Raw genomic sequence first — 17,540 nt, forward strand, 5'->3', positions numbered from 1 at the left:
TTTACTCCCCTTTTGATTACCAGGGACACCCAGCGCCAGTGTTCGTGGCAATCAAACCCACTGGATTCTTTTGCGTCAAGTACTTTAGCCCCCCTTTAGTCATTGATACACTGGCGCGCTGGGTGTGATCCCTAGTAATCAACAGGGACGTAAATATCACTTCCCTTCAAATATTAGTAGTGTTAGGTAGTTAAGCACATATTTTTAAGGAAAACACTTTGAAAACGGGATTCCGAATGTTGGCATTTTTAGTGTGGCCCACATTGGTGGGACTTACTTTAAGTGAAAACCTTAGCTTTTCTATTTTCCTAGTGTTATTCACAAAAGAAGTCTTAAGAGATAAATCCAATTGTTTTGAAACTCTAAAACACGTGAGTGCTTGAAGTGTGGAAGGACACAATTCATGTGTACCGAAATCTATAAATACGGGTGTCATATGATAATAACAATCTCATACGATATAGCTAAAGCTTCATCATAAAGAGGGTCTCTAATCTGAGGGGAAAATTTGTGACTGCGATTCCATTGATCGAGCCCTAAGGTTTTCTTAAAATTAGAAGATCTCTCTTGCTCGTAGCGCAGCGGAGATCGTGTTCGTGATCGTAGTTTGCCAAAGCGCGCCGCAAAGATCGTATTCGTGATCGTGGTTCGCCAAAGCTCGAGGGATTTGTGATCTATCTTCAACTCTAATCGTCATGGTTCAAGGTAAGTTCTGCATCAATTACAAAGTAATATGGCATGACATGACCGTTGATTTGACTATTTTCCATGTGTATTTATTGCATTGTGGGGATTTGTGCTCCCCTCCTTTCGTCTTTTAGTGGACATGCCCATTTTTTTATCGAAAACGGAATCCTGCTTTCCTAGCAGTGCTCTATTTTTTAATGTGAATCACTTGTAAAGCACATGCACATTGTACTGGGGTTCTCTTCATATTTTGCTACAATTTTAAAATTTCACAAAAGGGAAACTCCTTTTATTTAGTCTTTGAAATTAAGCAAGAGACATGCTGTCTTTCTACACAGGTAGAAATATATCGACACCCTCAACTACTTTTGCTGGCCGATGCAAGCCCACTGGTTAACTTCATGGTCTCGATGTGTGACTTCCCTTTGAGTTCCTTAGAGAAGAAGTCTCTAAAGAAATTCCCTACTGTTTCCCTCCTGAACAATGGTGGCTTTTCTAAGTTGGTCAGACTCCGTGCCGGGCCGAACTCTGTCTTTGGATTGGGGCCGTAGAACGTAGCGCAAGAGAGCCTTTCCTGCACTGAATTTACTGTTGCTCTGTGCTCCAGACTCTGATAGGCCCTGTTACTTATTACCTGCCAAAGCATGGAATTATACAGTAACAGCAAAGCAAGAAGATGATTAAAAAGAAAAAAATTCATCAATTTACCTCCATAATGTCTCCTATGTTGACTATAAAGGCATTTGGGAGTGGTTTAACTGAAACCCACATCCCCTTTTTCCTTATCTCAAGGCCTTGTGCTTCATTAACTTGGAGAAGGATTGTAGGTGCAAAAACATCGGAGTGAGGTGTGAGACCAATGACACGCTCGGGTTGAGGACATGGGGGATAGTAATTAAACCTTATTCCTTGATTCCCATCTTCAAATAAGTCTTTCATCTCCTGAGCATCCATGTTCAGAGCTCTTGCCATCATCTCCAAAATAGCCATGGCCAACTTTTGCAACTTTGATGTGTACTCCTCAAGAGTCTCTCTACGATGGAGAAAGAACCAAGTTTATCACTACAACCATGTTTTGATATTTGCACAACCATGATTTGATATTTGCACCAACACATCTTATCTTTTATTCTTTAAAGAACTGTCAAAGGTTATTACCGTTCCCAAAAAGCTGACAAGCCAATTAAAAAGAAAAGACAAGCTGCATTTGTGCAGTTATTAAAACATGGTTGTGCTCATATCATTTCTCGAATATACATGGAGTAGAATTCAAAATAAGAAGACCTGTTTGGTTTGGACTTTGAGATCCGATTGTGAGTCCAAAACCGATTATTGGACTCAAATTTACGTTTAGGCTTTGTTGGTTTAGGCCTGGTTCTTTTAAGATTGAGTCGAATAAAAGGATTGGAACTCACAATGAGTTGTCAAAATCTAAAATGAACAGGGCGTTAGATATTGACAACTAGTTGTGAGTCCAATAATCGGTTTTTGTACTCATAATCAATTCTCAAAATCTAAAACCAACAGAGCATGAGGGGACATAGGAATATATTGTTAAAGTATAAAAGATTTAATAACACCTTTTCCAACAACTTAACCTTTTGGAGTAATTGGTGGTATCAAAGCAATTTCTCCTTCATGTTAAAAATCCACATGTAATGGCCAACCCAAAAGAGGGGCCACATGTGCCATGTGTAGGCCAACCCTAAAAAGAGGGGCCACACATGAGGGGAGTGTTAAAGTATAAAATATTAAATAATGACATCTCCAACAGCTTAAGCTTTTGGAGCAATTGGTTGTTTCACATATACAGGGAATACAATTCTAAATAAATATAACAAATGCCCTTAAAAAAGGGAAGTGATATTTACGCCCCTTTTGATCACCAGGGACACCCAGTGTCAGTGTATCAATGACAAAAAGAGGCCTAATGTACTTGATGCCAAAAAAATTCAGGGGCTTTGATTGCAATGTAGACTGTCAATGGGTGTCCCTGGTGATCAAAAGGGGCGTAAATATCATTTCCCAAAAAAGGGAAGTGCATCTAAACTCCTTAGACAGGAAGAAGTATATAGCTGACCTGCAAGAGGGAGTGAAATTTTCAAAAAGAGTAGAGTTTCTTAGATGGGTTGGGAGGGTAATCAAATATAACATGTCTGCCGAGTCAAGTTTCTGCTCTACAGACACAACGAGGATTTGTCCATATCCTTGTAGATCGTCAGGCTTCCGCAAAAATTTCATCTTTTCTTCCGGTGGGAGTTTAAAAAAATCTTGCACCTCGGACTTTGTTTTCTCGATCAATGAAAAACTCACACCATGGTTTATCAACTGCAAAGCATCAACAATTCGTATTAAAAAAATTTACCATTTAAGTGCTGAACGTTTTGGAATTACTGAACGGGTACGTTTTTTGTCAAATGACTGCAGGAGTCCGCCATAAATCAAACATTAGTCAGTACATGATAACCCTTTTATTTAGGGAAATGATTTCAGCGCTCCAATGTTTTGATAAACATGCGCTTACTTGTTTGTCGTGTAGTATTTAAAGGGGTTTAAGAGCATTTTAAGAACCGTAATTTCCTCTGACATCCCTTTAAATACTACACGACAGACAAGTGGAGCGCATGTTTATTAAAACAATGTAATGCATAAATCATTTCCCATCTATTTTGTCCTTTTTGTTTTGAACTCTCTCTCTCTCTCTCTCTCTCTCTCTCTCTCTCTCTCTCTCTCTCTCATAACATTTAAGTGGTCAGATTCTCAAATTATTATCATTATCTAATTGAGGAAATGGTTTGTGAGTAGCTGCTCAGATAAGCTTATCTGAATCTTAGAGTCTACATTGGATCATCTTAGAGTGTCCATTTGTGGAAGGAAAATAGACAGATACTGTTTGTCCACAAATCTGCCCATTTTTTCCCTCCACAAATGGAAGGGTTAGGATGATCCAATGGAGCTGATTATTGGTTCACACTCCATCTAGGATGAGGCCTTCCAAATGAATGCTTAGGATCACCCCCAAAATGTGGGTCCCCCTATGGTTTCTGAGCTCTGCTCAGATAAGCTTATTTGATGAGCTGCTCACAAACCATTTCCTCTATCTAATGTTATTATGTAAAGAAATATCAAGCCAATAAATAACTCGTTGATTAATAAAACGCAAAATCTCGGGAGAAAGACCTGAAAGAAACCCCAATCTTTGCATGCGGAGTGTAACTTTTCCAATTCAGAAGCCATGGAATCTCCTTGAAGCAACCTTTGCATGTCGATGGTCGGAATCGATGGAAGGGTGGCACTTGCAGAAATGGCTGGTGGGTCTTGACCTACACGTATGTAGCGAGAAGGAACCGTGATGATTTGATCTTTGACCAGCTCTTGAACACTAGGCACTGGTAGAGAACTTCCAATCATCTCTTCCTTTGATAAATCGAGAGAGAGAGAGAGAGAGAGAGAGAGAGAGAGAGAGAGAGAGATGGCACACATTCCCTATTTTGATGAACAGAGATAGTCATCTATATATATATATATATATATATATATATATATATATATATATATATATATATATATATATATATATATAGAGTAAACAAACAGAACAAACAAAAAGAACAGTTTTTTTTTTTTTTGATGGCAAGCTGGGGTTAGGCAGAACCCGACCAGGTGCATTAGATAGAAATATAAATAAAGGGAAACGATAAATGAGGCCCTTTTGTTTACGTGGGACAGTTATCTCCAGGGTATGTGGCAATCAGACCCATTGAATCCTTACCACATGAAGTACATCAGCCCTCTGCAGTCATAGATACACTGCTGAAAAAGGGGCGGATATATCATTTCCCTTTAATGAAATGTCCATTTCAGTCGAAAAATGTGTGAAATAACCAATTACTCCAAATGCTTAAGCTATTAGAGTTGGTGTTATCTAATCATTTATACTTTAAAAGGGCTCCTACTCAACGATCCATACATAGAAGACTAAAAAAGTCTGAAGACATTTACCAAGGGCAGCAAAATAACCAAGGTTGGTGCCACGAATTGAAGCAATTCAAGATCCCAATTAAGGTGACTTAGTAGGTCCATCAAAAGCACTAATAAGGGCACAATAGCAGAAAGACTAACACTCCCACACGTAAGTGGCTCCTCTTCTTTTTGGGGGGTTGCCCGTATACGTGGTACATGTGACCCCTCTTTTGGGTTGGCCAAACCCAGGGTCTACTTGAGGCAATACTTCTGACTCTGTGAAACAACCAATAACTCCTAAAGCTTTAGCTATTAGAGTTGGTGTTATTTGTTATACTAGCATGCTTGTTTTATAAGAAAAATGGCAGACCACAGTCCTTATCTGGTTGAAGCAATTCTTCACATGATTTCACGGTCATAATGAAATATTAGGCAAGGCGGCCAACTAATAGGCAACCGTTTTTAGAGTATTAGGCAACCGCTTTTAGAGTTGGAATGATATAGAAGATGCATCAACTATATCTGGAGCTAGAATGCCTGCTTTTTTAAGGTTTGGGTTGGAATTTAATGGTGTTAGGTTTGGTAAGGCGGCCAACTATTATAAGGGATTTGCTAGCTTCCATTGCAAAAGGCATTTCACGGATGGTCTGTTGCATGTGAGAGCACCCACAGGCTCGCTTTTCAGCAGATTTTGTCTTCATTCACGAGGTGGCTGCTCTCACATGCAACAGACCATCCACCAAATGCCTTCCACAATGGACGCTAGTAAATCCCAATAAATAATGGCAGGCAAGTAGCAACTTATTACAGTGCCGAATCCATCCCTCCAATTTACAATACCTACGATGGCCAGCATTTATTTGTTTCCAAAACGTATAATGGGGCCCACCTTGTTCGAAGATCCAAAACGTTCATTTTGATTGCCAAAACATAAATAGATTGGGCACCGAAATCATCCCCAAAGGATGATCCTAACCCTCTTATCTGTACTGTTCGTCTACAGATCAGAGTGGTTTGGGGATCAACCTGTTTTTTCATTGGGGCAATCCAAATGAACGGTTAGGATCTTCAAAGAACAAAGGCCCCACTATATATTTTAAAAAATATGTGCAAATACGTATAAAAACTTACACAGTAGTACTTTTCACATACAAAAAAACAGATTCAAAGGGACTTTCGTTGAAGAAAACTTTTTTAGAATCAGGAGTGTTAATTAAGGGTGCAACTCAGGTTGGCTTCAGGTTGAATTATCCCAGCCCGGGTTGAGTACAGCTCGGGTTCGGGTTGAGGGTTTGGGCAACCCAACCCGAGTGAAACCCGACATTTTTTATCGAATTTTATTTTTTGTATGCTTAAAAACTCAGGTCGAGTCGGGTTTGGGTTGGGAAAAAGGGTTCCTCGGGTCGGGTCGGGTCGGGTTGGAAATCGGGTAAGGTTGGAAAAAAGGGTTCCTTGGGTCGGGTCGGATTGGGTTGGGTTGGTCTCAACCCGACCCAATCCGACCCGAGTTGCACCCCTAGTGTTAATGGACCACACTTTGATGGATCCAAAGGATCCGATCGTCAATAGATAAAATTTGGGCGGAGAAAAAGCCACAAAAGAAAGGCATTTATCAATGTCATCAATTTCAACAGGGTCGTCACCGAAAAATTTGCCGTTCCATTCAACCTATCCAATGGCCATCAATGCGTCAACGTCCCAATCATTTCAAAAAGACACAACAAAGGAGCTCACAATACAAAGTAAGAAGGTCACTGATATGAAAGGGATTTTTCCTTCAACTGTTCAGTTAGAGACGAGCCAGGAAGAAACTGCGATGGATCTAGGAAGGAAGAGCTTGCTCGATCACTCACACAATCATCGGATCTCACTTCATAAGGATAGCAAGCCAAAATTCAAGATAGAGTTCAGGGCCAAATTTCCAGATGTGAGCCTTGAGGACAAGGCCGTTGCAAGGGGGTTGGATTGATATGAGTCTTTAGCCAAAGTTCAAGATAGAGTTCAGGGCCAAATTTCCAGATGCGAGCCTTGAGGACAAGGCCGTTGCAAGGGAGTTGGATTGATATGAGTCTTTAGCCAAAGTTCAAGATAGAGTTCAGGGCCAAATTTCCAGATGTGAGCCTTGAGGACAAGGCCGTTGCAAGGGGTTGGATTGATACGAGTGTTTCTTTTGGTTGACCAGATTGAATAAGATTTAGTCTCTTAAGCTAGAGTAGTAGTGTATTAGGATGTCTCTCAGGTTAAGTCGTTGGGTTCGGTAGAGAATTAGTAGGAATAATTGATGAGGTGGATAGTACGAGTCTATCCAGAATAAGAAAAAGCTTATCAATATGGACGCTCTCTATGTATTTAAAAACACTTATTCAGTAAATGGAAAACACCTAGCAATTGTTATTTTTGTGTTCTTATTATTAGGAGAGTAAAGGCTCCTCTCGAATAGAGCCTATTTCCTTCATCTTCCGCACTTCATCTTCAAGATTGAGCGAATAAGGAAAAAAGAACATTACAGAGAACCTCCTAAGGTCACTAGCTCTGAGGCCTCCATTGGCAAAAGTAAAGATGACAATAGATGGAGAGCCGTGTGGATTAGTTATGTAAACGGAAATGATATATTCGCCCCTTTTTCTTCCTCAGGCCACATTTTTCTTACAAGCATCTAAGGGGTGCAACTCTGGTGAGGTTGGATAGGGTTGAGACCAACCCTAACCCAACCTAAGATAGCATTCCCTCAACCCTAATCCAACCCTCGAGCCTCGGGTCAAGGATGGTCAACCCTAACCCAACCCGCTTCTAAATCTCTCAACCCTAACCCAAACCATCAAATATGTTTTTACCAAATCGGGTCGAGTTGAGTCAGGTTGGGTTTGGGTTCACCTAGGGCCAAACAGAAAAATGCAAGGAAAACAAAACATAATCCTAAGAAAATCATGATAAAATTAGAGGACGGAGGTCGGGTTGGGTTGCCAAGGCCGCCCCCGACTTACCTGATACACGTGAAGAGTGGGTCGTTGCTTGTATCCGTAGGGACTAGTCCTACTCCCGAAGGGGGTGGGGACACTCCTACGTCAACAAAAAAAAAAAAAAAAAAAGGCCGCAACCATAACCCAAGCCAAAATTAAACAGGGTTGACTTTTCCCCAACCCTAACCAACCCAACCCCAAGAAATGCCAACCCAGCCCTAGTCAAAATAGGGTTGAACCCGTCGGGTTCGGGATGAGCCGGTTTAGCACATGTTTTTCTTGTAAATCACTTGTAAGCATCTACAAATATACACCCAAGATCATACATTTCTAAAATTTCGCAAGTGTTTTCCATTTCACAAAGAGAAACCCCTTTTATTTAGTTTTTGAAATCCACCAAGGGACATGTTCTCCTTCAACACGGGCGGGTATAAATGTATGACACCCTGTGTTGTGAAAAACCCAACTCAACACTCTCAAGTCTCAACTACTGTTGCCTGCCTAATCAAGCCCACTGGTTAACTTCATGGTCTCGATGTGTGACCTCCCTTGGAGTTCCTTAGAGAAGAAGTCTCTGAAGAACTTCCCTACTGTTTCCCTCCTGAACAATGGTGGTTTTTCTAAGTTGGTCAGACTCCATGTCGGGCCGAACTCTGTCTTTAGATTGGGGCTGTAGAACGTCGCACAGGAGAGCCTTTCCTGCACTGAATTTACTGTTGCTCTGTGCTCCACACTCTGATAGGCCCCGTTGCTTATTACCTGTCACAGCATGGAAATATACTGTAACAGCAATGCAAAAAGATAATTAAAAAGAAAAAAAATCCTTCAATTTACCTCCATAATGTCTCCTATATTGACTATAAAGGCATTTGGGTGTGGTTTAACAGAAACCCACATCCCATTTTTCCTTATCTGGCCTTGTGCTTCATTAACTTGAAGGAGGATTGTAAGTCCCACAACATCGGAGTGAGGCGTGAGACCAACGACACGCTCAAGTTGAGGACATGGGGGATAGTAATTCAACCTTATTTCTTGATACCCATCTTCAAATATGTCTTTCATTTCCTGAGTATCCATGTCCATAGCTCTCGCCATCATCTCCAAGATAGCCATGGCCAATTTCTGCAACTTTGATGACTACGCCTCAAAAATCTCCCTATGAGAGAGAAAGAAGCAAGTTACGAATGATATTTGTGAAACTCAGATCTAAGGTTTGATGAAGATGCAAATAAACAGAGAAATCAGACAAAATACACCAATAAAAAACCATGGTGACTCAAAAGCTTACAATTTCATTAGTAAGATACAGTCTACAATTACATTTTACCATAAGGGTCATTGGAATATACGTGGAATAGAATTTGAATCAATAAGGCCCTGTTTGTTTTGGATTTTAAGTCCAAAAATCGGTTTGGCACTGACAATCGGTTGTCATAATCCTAAGGTCCTGTTTGCCATAGGCCCTGCCATAATTTTGGGCCAATAATCGGTCAGGGCCCTCACCATCGGTTGTCACAATCTGTAATGAACAGGGCCTTAAGATTGTGACAACCTATTGTGAGTGCCAAACCAATTATTGGACTCAAAATTATGTTTAAATTTGAGTACATTAATCGGTTTGACATTCACAATCAGTTGTCATAATCTCAAGCAATGGCCATGTTCATTTTATATTATGACAGTAGATGGTCAGTCCATTACCTATTATTGAACTCAAAATTAATAGGTATTGGACTGACAATCGGCTGTTGTAAACTAAAACGAACTGGCCAATAATTGGTTTGGACTCACAATCGGTTGTCAAAATCTAAAACGAACATGGCCTTAGATATTGACAACTGGTTGTCAGTCCAAGTCCTAATTTTGAGTCAAATAACCGGTTTTTTTACTCAATCAATTCCCAAAATCCAAAATAAACAGGGCCATAGGAATTTTCAAAAAGAGTAGAGTTTCCTATATCACTTAATCGGTAAGATTCTGAAAATCAATTACCGATTAACTCTCTCTCTCTCTCTCTCTCTCTCTCTCTCTCTCTCTCTCTCTCTCTCTCTCTCTCTCTCTCTCAATCGGTAAGATTCTCAAAGTATCGTGTTAAAAGTATAAAAGAGTAAATAACATCATCTCCAACAGCTACTCCCCCCTCACGCGTGGCCCCTCTTTTTTTAAGTTTGGCTTAGATGTTGCATGTGTGACCCCTCTTTTGGGTTGACCATTGCATGTGGATCACGGGTTTTTGGGTTTTTGGAATCAGAGTTGTTGCCTCATGACAGGTCCTAGGTCTGAAAGCCAATAACTCCTTGGTAATAAAAATACACATGTAGGGCCAACCCAAACCACTTGTACAACCAACCCAAAAAAAAGAGGAGCCACATGTGAGGGGGAATGTTGAAGTATAAATAATTAAATAACACCAACTCCAATCACTTAAGCTGTTGGAGTAATTGGTTGTTTCACATGGTATCAGAGAAAGGTCCTGAGTTCAAAACTCCTATATTAAAAATTCGCTTGTAATGGCCAGCGTAAATGAGGGGCCATATGTGCCACGTACGTGTAGGCCAACCCTAAAAAAGAGGCCGCACGTGAGCGCGAGCGTAAAACTATAAATGAATAAATAACATCATCTCCCACAGCTTAAGCTTTTGGATTGTTTCACATATTATCATTATATAATATTGTTATATATATCAGGAGATATCTAGTTCATAATAACTCTGATTAATTAATGTAAAATCTCTGGAGAAAAGACCTAAAAGAAACCCCAATCTTTGCAAGCGGAGTGTAGTTTCTCTAGTTCAGAAGCCATGGATTCTCCTTGAAGCAACCTTTGTATGTCGATGGTTGGAATCGATAGTAAGGTGGCACATGCAGAGAAATGGCCGGTGGGTCTTGATCTTCACCGTATGTAGCGAAAAGGGATTGTGGCCATTGACTCTCTAACCAGCTCTTGAACACTAGGCACTGCCAGAGAACCTCCAATCATCTCTACCTGTGATGAATCCATGGCAAAAGCACAAGTGGCAGAGACAGCAGTATAGAAAAGATGGAAGGCCAAATTCCCCATTTTGATGAAGAGAGATAGTCATCTATATATAAGAAGAGCTAACATTTACAAACAAATAGGACAAACAAAAACATGTATAAGGTTAATTTCAATGGTGCGAGTTCCGGCAATCCAGGTCCGGCAGGAGTGGGAGGGGTTTGTCACAATAATAAGGGGGATGTTGTGTGGGCATACTACGGCTCTATTGGTGTCTCTAATTCCTCAGAAGTGGAAGTGAGGGCGGCACATTTTGGCATTTTGAATATTGATAGAAGGTTGATAGATCAGACAATTGTTGAGCGAGATTCGTTAAATGTGATTCGTTGGTTGAAAGGTGGGGTGGCTCCTCCATGGAAATTTCTTTCCATTTTTGTGAGATTGAGGACTTAACTGCGGGGTCCGCTATCGGCTTTCAGCATGTTAGAAGATCGGCAAATGATAAGGCGGATGAGCTAGCTAAGCGTGGTGTTTCTGGTGGTTCTATTATGTGGTTCGACCACCTTCCTCCCTGAGGAGGGGTTTTCTCTGTATTTTGTTTTTTCTTCGTTCCTGTTTCTTTCTTACTTCCTATTGTCAATATGGGTGGTCCATCTTCGCCTCCTTAATTTGCTATGATATATAATTATTGCCATTTAAAAAAAAAAACAAAAAGAACAGTTTTCTTAGAGTTGGAATGAAATGGAAGATGCATCAAATGATGAGAGTGATAGTGACTGGAGCTATAATGCGTGCTGTTGATCTTGTTTGTTTAAGGTTGCCATTAATGGCGTTAGATTTCGTAGGGCGGCCAACAATTACCAAATAAATAAAGGACAGACAACTAGCAACTTATTACAGTACGGAATCCCTCCCTTGGGCCACAAACATTTTATGACATAGGGTATCCACACCCCAATTTTTAGGGCGAGACTATTCCCTACGAGTGCACTCAATCACCCGTAAACCACATGCAATCACCCGTAAACCACATGCATCGGGTAAGCCTGGGGTTCAATCGCGTCAATGGAGAGCATACCCATGACTTCAAGCCAAAGAGCCACACTTGGACCAGCAATTTATTACAATACCAGCATGTATTTTTCCAAAATATAGTGGGCCCCACCTTGTTCGAAGATCGAAACCTTTATTTTGATTTACAGTGTACCTTTCTTTCCTAGTGATAACCCCTTTTATTTCATTTCGTTTGATTTATGGTAATACTCTCTTCAGCTTTGTTAACTTACCAACTTCTCCAAAAGCTTAAGGTTTTGGAGAAAGGTGTTATTTATCTTTTATACTTTAACACTCCCTTGCAAGTGTGGCCCACTTGGCAAACACGTGGCACATGTGGTCCCACTTTGGGCCAACCATCGCATGTGGATTTTTGCTATCCGGAAGGTTTGAACTCGAGACCTTTGGCTTTGATACCATGTTAACTTACCAACTTCTCCAAAAGCTTAAGCTTTTGGAGCCTTTTGGAGAAAGGCGTTATTTATCTTTTATACTTTAACAAGCTTAAATATTATATTGTTTTGATAAGTGAATACTCTATGTTAATACATATTAGACCAAGTTGCAGCATATTTGTGTTATATTTATTGCTTCATTAGAGTTTTTATATGATGGCCGACTGGGTAATTTACAAGGGCTAGGTGGTCACCGCCTTTGCTATTTTGAAGGTCGGGCATCATATAAATTCTCCTAATATTATATTATATTTTTCTCTCTCTTTAAATAGACCATTGGTACAGTCTTAAGGTACATCAATGATTATGACTCTTTGTGGACTCATTAATTGTAATTGTTCATAAAGTGTCGGTGGTGCGATCTTTTGTTTATAATGATACATTATGATGGTACATATGGTATATGTTGACCATTCATATTCCTTCTTTATGTTGTGGCCCAACAAATGAATAGCTTAGATCATCCTATGAAGCAAGCGCCACTGATATTCTGAAAAATAATGGACTACACTCGCACTTAAAATATAAAATTTCATATATAGATACTTCTAAAGTCTATGAGCTATTATGCATCTATAATATTATATTTTATTAAAATTATAACGTGAATTGAAGTAGAACAGAATTACATGAAAAATGTCATAGCTAGCAGGCCTTAGCACCTGTCAAAGCCCCTTCAAAATAACAACAGAGGCAAAGTAGTTCATATATCTAAAGGAATCAATGATGACCAATTTATAAGTAATTAACTGTATCATGAAATAGAACATTCGCATGATAATGGGTCTCCAATTTATCATGCGCGCTTCTCTAAATTTTTGTAGAGGCTCATTTGCTTAGCTAGTTCTCTTTTCTTTTTCTTTCGTCCATTGATTGGCAATAACCCAAAAACACTCCCACTCAAACAATCCTAATTATTACATTAGAGGTCTCTTACCCATTAAATGTGGACATCTCTGAGCTATTAATCATCCATTTGAATGACTCTAATTAGATAATGCCAGATAATTAGCCATTTTGGTCTCTAATTACTCAAAATCCAAAAGAAACTTTTCGAATAATAAGTCAACTTAAAAAGTATAGCTTCATCTTCCAGAAATTGAACAATTTAATTATGGTGGAAGAGAGGTGAAGGAAGAAGTCAAGGAAGCACTTCTATTAGCCAACCAGAAATTGGAAATAGATGCTGCTTCAATACCAAACCTTAACCAAAATAAAGACATTCAACATGATTGCTAGACATATATATAAAGAGCAACTTAAGAAAAAGGCATGTTCTCTTTCAACAAGTATTGCCTGGATTTTCAAGCCCACGGGCTATCTTCATGGTCTCCACTTGTGACTTCCCTTTGAGTTCCTTAGAGAAGAAGTCTTTTAAGAACGCTTCCATGGTTTTCCTCCTGAACAGTGGAGGGTTTTCTAAGTTGGTCAGACTCCGTGCTGGGCCGAACTGTGTCTTTAGATTGGGGCTGTAGAATGTTGCGATAGACAGCCTCTCTTTCACTGAATTTACGGTTGCCCTATGTTCCACGCTGTGATAGGCCCCGTTGCTTATAATCTACCAAAAATATACAAGGCAAAGCAAATTTATTAAAAAGCAGAAGGTGATCCCAAAAAAAAAGAGAGAGAGAGAGAGAAGAAGAAGAAGACACTACAATATTTTAGTTTTAGAGGAGTGAAGTCCAGTATTTTTCGAAAAGCAAGTGGGGCCCACTTCATAGGATGTCCAAACCGTTCATTTGTTGGGCCCCAATGTAAATAGGCTAGGCTCTACATTGTAGATTATTTCCATAGGATGATCCTAACCCTCCCACTTTATAAGATGATGTCCACACTAGATCAAACTTAGCTGTTCCGGGAGTTTACTTAAGCCCCCTTTGGATTGTAGGAAGAAAAAAATTTGCCGAAAATATTTTTTATTGCATTTGAAGGATATAGAGGGAAATGATATAGTGATAACTAATTTAGAGAAATGCAATTAAAAATTGAAGATCCATCTATATATAACATAGAACAGTGGTGGTTCAAGCAAGTTTTTTCATTTAGAAAAGCAAGAAATTCTTCCAAACTTGCCCTTTCCTGTAAATGCCTTATAATAAATCTCTTTATAGCTATTAAAGTTGTTATATATGCAAATTCTAAATACCTATTGCATATGGTCTGTCGCATGTCAGACCAGCCACCTCGTGAATGATGGCAATCTACTTAAAAGTGAGCCTATGTAGCTGGTCTGACATGCGACAGACCATCTACGAAATGCCTTCTATAATGGTCACTAGCAAATCCCCTGAAGGAATCCACATGTTATTATATTATGGGATTTGCTAGCCTTCATCGCAAAAGGCATTTCGAGGATGGCCTGTTGCATTTGACAACAGCCACACATGCTCACTTTAATCACACACACAAAAAAAATGAAAACAAAGAAAGGTGTCACCAATCAAATCCGTTGTTGAACGTGTCCATATCAAATCCGTTGTTGAACGTGTGGGCAACCAGTAATTGCAGCAGGTCCCATCATAATTAAAACCGTTGATTTTTGTTTTCATTACATCCCCAAAATCAACGGTCTTGATCGAAAAAGTATGAAGTATGTTTATTTGATTATTAAGGTAGGGATTTGCTAGATATCTTAACAATGGACATGGGGATTTGCTAGGGACCATCATCACAGAAGACATTTGGCGGGCCTGCTGTTGCATGGGAGAGCAGCCACCTCAGATGAATTAAATGAATAAGACAAAATCTGTTGAAAAGTGAGCCTGTGTGGCTGCTCTCACATGCAACAGCCCAGCCGTGAAATGCCTTCTGGATGCATGGGCCCTAGCAAATCCCATGAACATGTATTATGTTTATGCATAGTGCATCTGTTTTCTTGTGTAGTTTATTTTACCTCCACAACGTCCCCTACGTTGACTATAAATGCATTTGGGAGTGGTTTGACAGGAACCCACATGCCATTATTTCTAATCTCGAGCCCTTGTGCTTCATTAACTTGAAGAAGGATTGTAAGTCCTCCAGGATCAGAGTGAGGTGTGAGGCCAACGACTTTCTCAGGTTGAGGACATGGAGGATAGTAATTCATTCTCATTCCCTGATAACCATCTTCAAACATCTCTCTCATCTCCTCCGTATCCATCTCTAGAGCTTTGGCTATCATCTTCAACACAGCCACGGCCAACTTCTTCAATTCTAATGAGTAAGCCTCCAAAATCTCCCTACAATGGAGAAAGAAGCAAGTTAAGAAATGCCCATTATTGAGAAAACATAAATACTCTATAGAGAGAGAATGTGTTGGGGTTCCATGCTAAAAGCATAGATCCCTACGTCAGAAAAGTAAATGGATCTGGAAGGGCTTCTAAGGACTCGTGCACCCTCTCTTTAATAGCTAGCTTTTAAGGGTGAGTTATACCTGGGTCCCAATAAGTGGTATCAGAGTTGGGGGTGTGGTAACCCAGGGACCACCCTAGAAGACGGTGAAAATCCTTAGGGAAGATCTCTTAGTTCCCACATTGCTTCCGTGTGAAGGGAGGGGGTCCATGTGAAAAACATACATCCCACATAGGTAATGTGAATAGATGTGGAAGGGCTTATAAGGAATTGGGCACCCTCCCTTAGTGGCTAGCTTTTAAGGGAGAGTTGAAACGGGGTCCTAACAAGGAGATATAAGCTGACCTGAAAGAGGGAGAGAGACTTTCAAATAGAGTAGAGTTCCTTTGATGGGTTGGGAGGAGAACCAAATAAAACAAGTCTGCCCAATCAAGCTTCTGCTCTTCTGACACAACGAAGGCCTGCCCGTATCCCTGTTGATCATCAGGCTGCTGAGAAAATCTCTTCTTTTCCACCAATGGGAGTTTGAAAAAATTTTGTATCTCATACTTTGTTTTCTCAATCAAGGAATAACTAACACCATGGTTTACTAACTGCAAAACATTTGACAAAAATTATTACCACTACCAAAATTTATTAACATTTGATAATTTATAAACTCATTGGTTAATATTAATTAGAAGTATGCTATTAAAATCTTTGGAAAAAGACCTGAAAGAAACCCCAATGTTTGCAAGCAGAGTGTAGTTTCTCCAATTCAGAAGGGAGGGATTCTCCTTGAAACAACCTTTGCATGTCGATATTGGGAAGCGATGGAAGATTGGCAGTTGCAGAGATGGCTGGAGGGTGTTGATCTAGACGTATGTAGCGACAAGGGACGGTGACGATTGGTTCTCTGACCAGCTCTTGTACACTAGGCACTGGTAGAGACCCTCCTAAGATCTCTAGCTGGGATGACTCCATTGCAGAAGCAAAAATGAGAGAGAGAGAGAGAGAGAGACTTAGTTTGCCTTAACGGGGTTTGAGTTGAGTTAGGGAAGCCCGGCCATTGTCTTATATAGGTTAGAGATGGGTGGTGGAAAAAAAATTCAAGGAATTTTTGTTTACACAAAGGTGAGAGAAGGGTAGAGAGGGCACCCATCAAAAAAAAAAAAAAAGGGGGTAGAGAGGGCTTTTGAGAGAGAGATTTTAGAAGCTGTGAGTGAAGTGGACACGTGATGGGGTTGGTAAACAAAGAAAAAAAAATCCATGTTTAAAATAGAATTTTTTTCTTCCCCTGTTTTCTAACCCCATTCAATGGAATTTGTTTTCATGGTTGCCGAACATGTCCTTAGAACAGCACGTTACATTCTTTTCTTTTCTTTCTTTTCTTTTTTTTTTTTTTAAATGAAGCACGTTACATTCTTATAGATTGACTTCTTATATTATATTGCTAAAATAAAAGGGCCAGCTTGAAACAGTGTAAGTCTAAAATTGACTGTGCACATGATTTGGAAGTTACTTTTAGGCTCCTTCCCAAAAGACACTTATTGTGCCGAATTGCCTTAGTTTACAGTATCAGGGCTATTGACCGACAGACAAACATATAGCCGGCCAAGTGGCATTGAGATACCTCGATCAGATTATTGTAATTTAGGATTCCAATAAGGGCCCGTTTGGATACCTCATATTTTGTATTTGGATTTTGAATTGAGTTCTCAATACAAAATGAATAGATCCGCCAGCTCATGTTGAGGGAGACTGAGAGAGAAGGGGGTACTTCCTAGTTGCTACTGGAGTGGAGAGGTTGAGAAGCAAAGAGGGTGAAGGAAACTGCCAGATCTGTGGACTTCCAATTAGTTATTTCCACTGCATATTTGGAAATCTGATTTTTTTTCACTGTAAGTCGTTGATTTGGAAATCCAAGGACTTGATCCAGATCCAAATCACAACGCAAAATGGACTGCAAATGTGAAAAATCCAAATCAAAATCTTCTCAGCATTCAAACGGGCCCTAAAAGAAGATAAAGTGTTGATTTTTGTAGACCTTTTTCTTACAAATTGGCTGCTCATGATTTGGGATGAGAGTACCAAGATCATGTGGGTCATCTCATAAAGTTCTACAAGATCAACGGT

The 17,540-nt window shown here is 39.9% G+C and overlaps 3 protein-coding genes across 3 annotated transcripts; all 3 read right to left on the reverse strand.

Annotated features, from left to right (window-relative positions):
* Positions 1 to 954: 954 nt before the first annotated feature.
* LOC143862719 (protein SRG1-like) lies at positions 955 to 4,193 on the reverse strand. Its single transcript, XM_077373798.1, has 4 exons — positions 3,868 to 4,193; positions 2,768 to 3,015; positions 1,396 to 1,720; positions 955 to 1,321 (listed from the first exon to the last, which is right to left on the reverse strand). Exons 1-4 carry the CDS (start codon positions 4,168 to 4,170, stop codon positions 1,046 to 1,048), a joined length of 1,152 nt encoding a protein of 383 aa, XP_077229913.1. The 5' UTR covers positions 4,171 to 4,193; the 3' UTR covers positions 955 to 1,045.
* A 3,918-nt stretch (positions 4,194 to 8,111) lies between these two features.
* LOC143860344 (protopine O-dealkylase-like) lies at positions 8,112 to 10,671 on the reverse strand. The gene is made up of 4 exons (XM_077370930.1): positions 10,508 to 10,671; positions 8,899 to 8,920; positions 8,445 to 8,747; positions 8,112 to 8,369 (listed from the first exon to the last, which is right to left on the reverse strand). Exons 1-4 carry the CDS (start codon positions 10,669 to 10,671, stop codon positions 8,112 to 8,114), a joined length of 747 nt encoding a protein of 248 aa, XP_077227045.1.
* Positions 10,672 to 13,153: 2,482 nt separating this feature from the next.
* LOC143860493 (oxoglutarate-dependent flavonoid 7-O-demethylase 1-like) lies at positions 13,154 to 16,543 on the reverse strand. Its single transcript, XM_077371170.1, has 4 exons — positions 16,137 to 16,543; positions 15,771 to 16,018; positions 14,989 to 15,313; positions 13,154 to 13,653 (listed from the first exon to the last, which is right to left on the reverse strand). The coding sequence occupies exons 1-4, from the start codon at positions 16,386 to 16,388 to the stop codon at positions 13,378 to 13,380; spliced, it is 1,101 nt and encodes a 366-aa protein (XP_077227285.1). The 5' UTR covers positions 16,389 to 16,543; the 3' UTR covers positions 13,154 to 13,377.
* Positions 16,544 to 17,540: the final 997 nt, after the last annotated feature.

Source organism: Tasmannia lanceolata, unplaced genomic scaffold (assembly GCF_043159265.1).
Source record: "Tasmannia lanceolata isolate RefF3 unplaced genomic scaffold, GAP_Taslan_0.1 ptg000037l, whole genome shotgun sequence".
Classification (NCBI taxonomy): domain Eukaryota; kingdom Viridiplantae; phylum Streptophyta; class Magnoliopsida; order Canellales; family Winteraceae; genus Tasmannia; species Tasmannia lanceolata.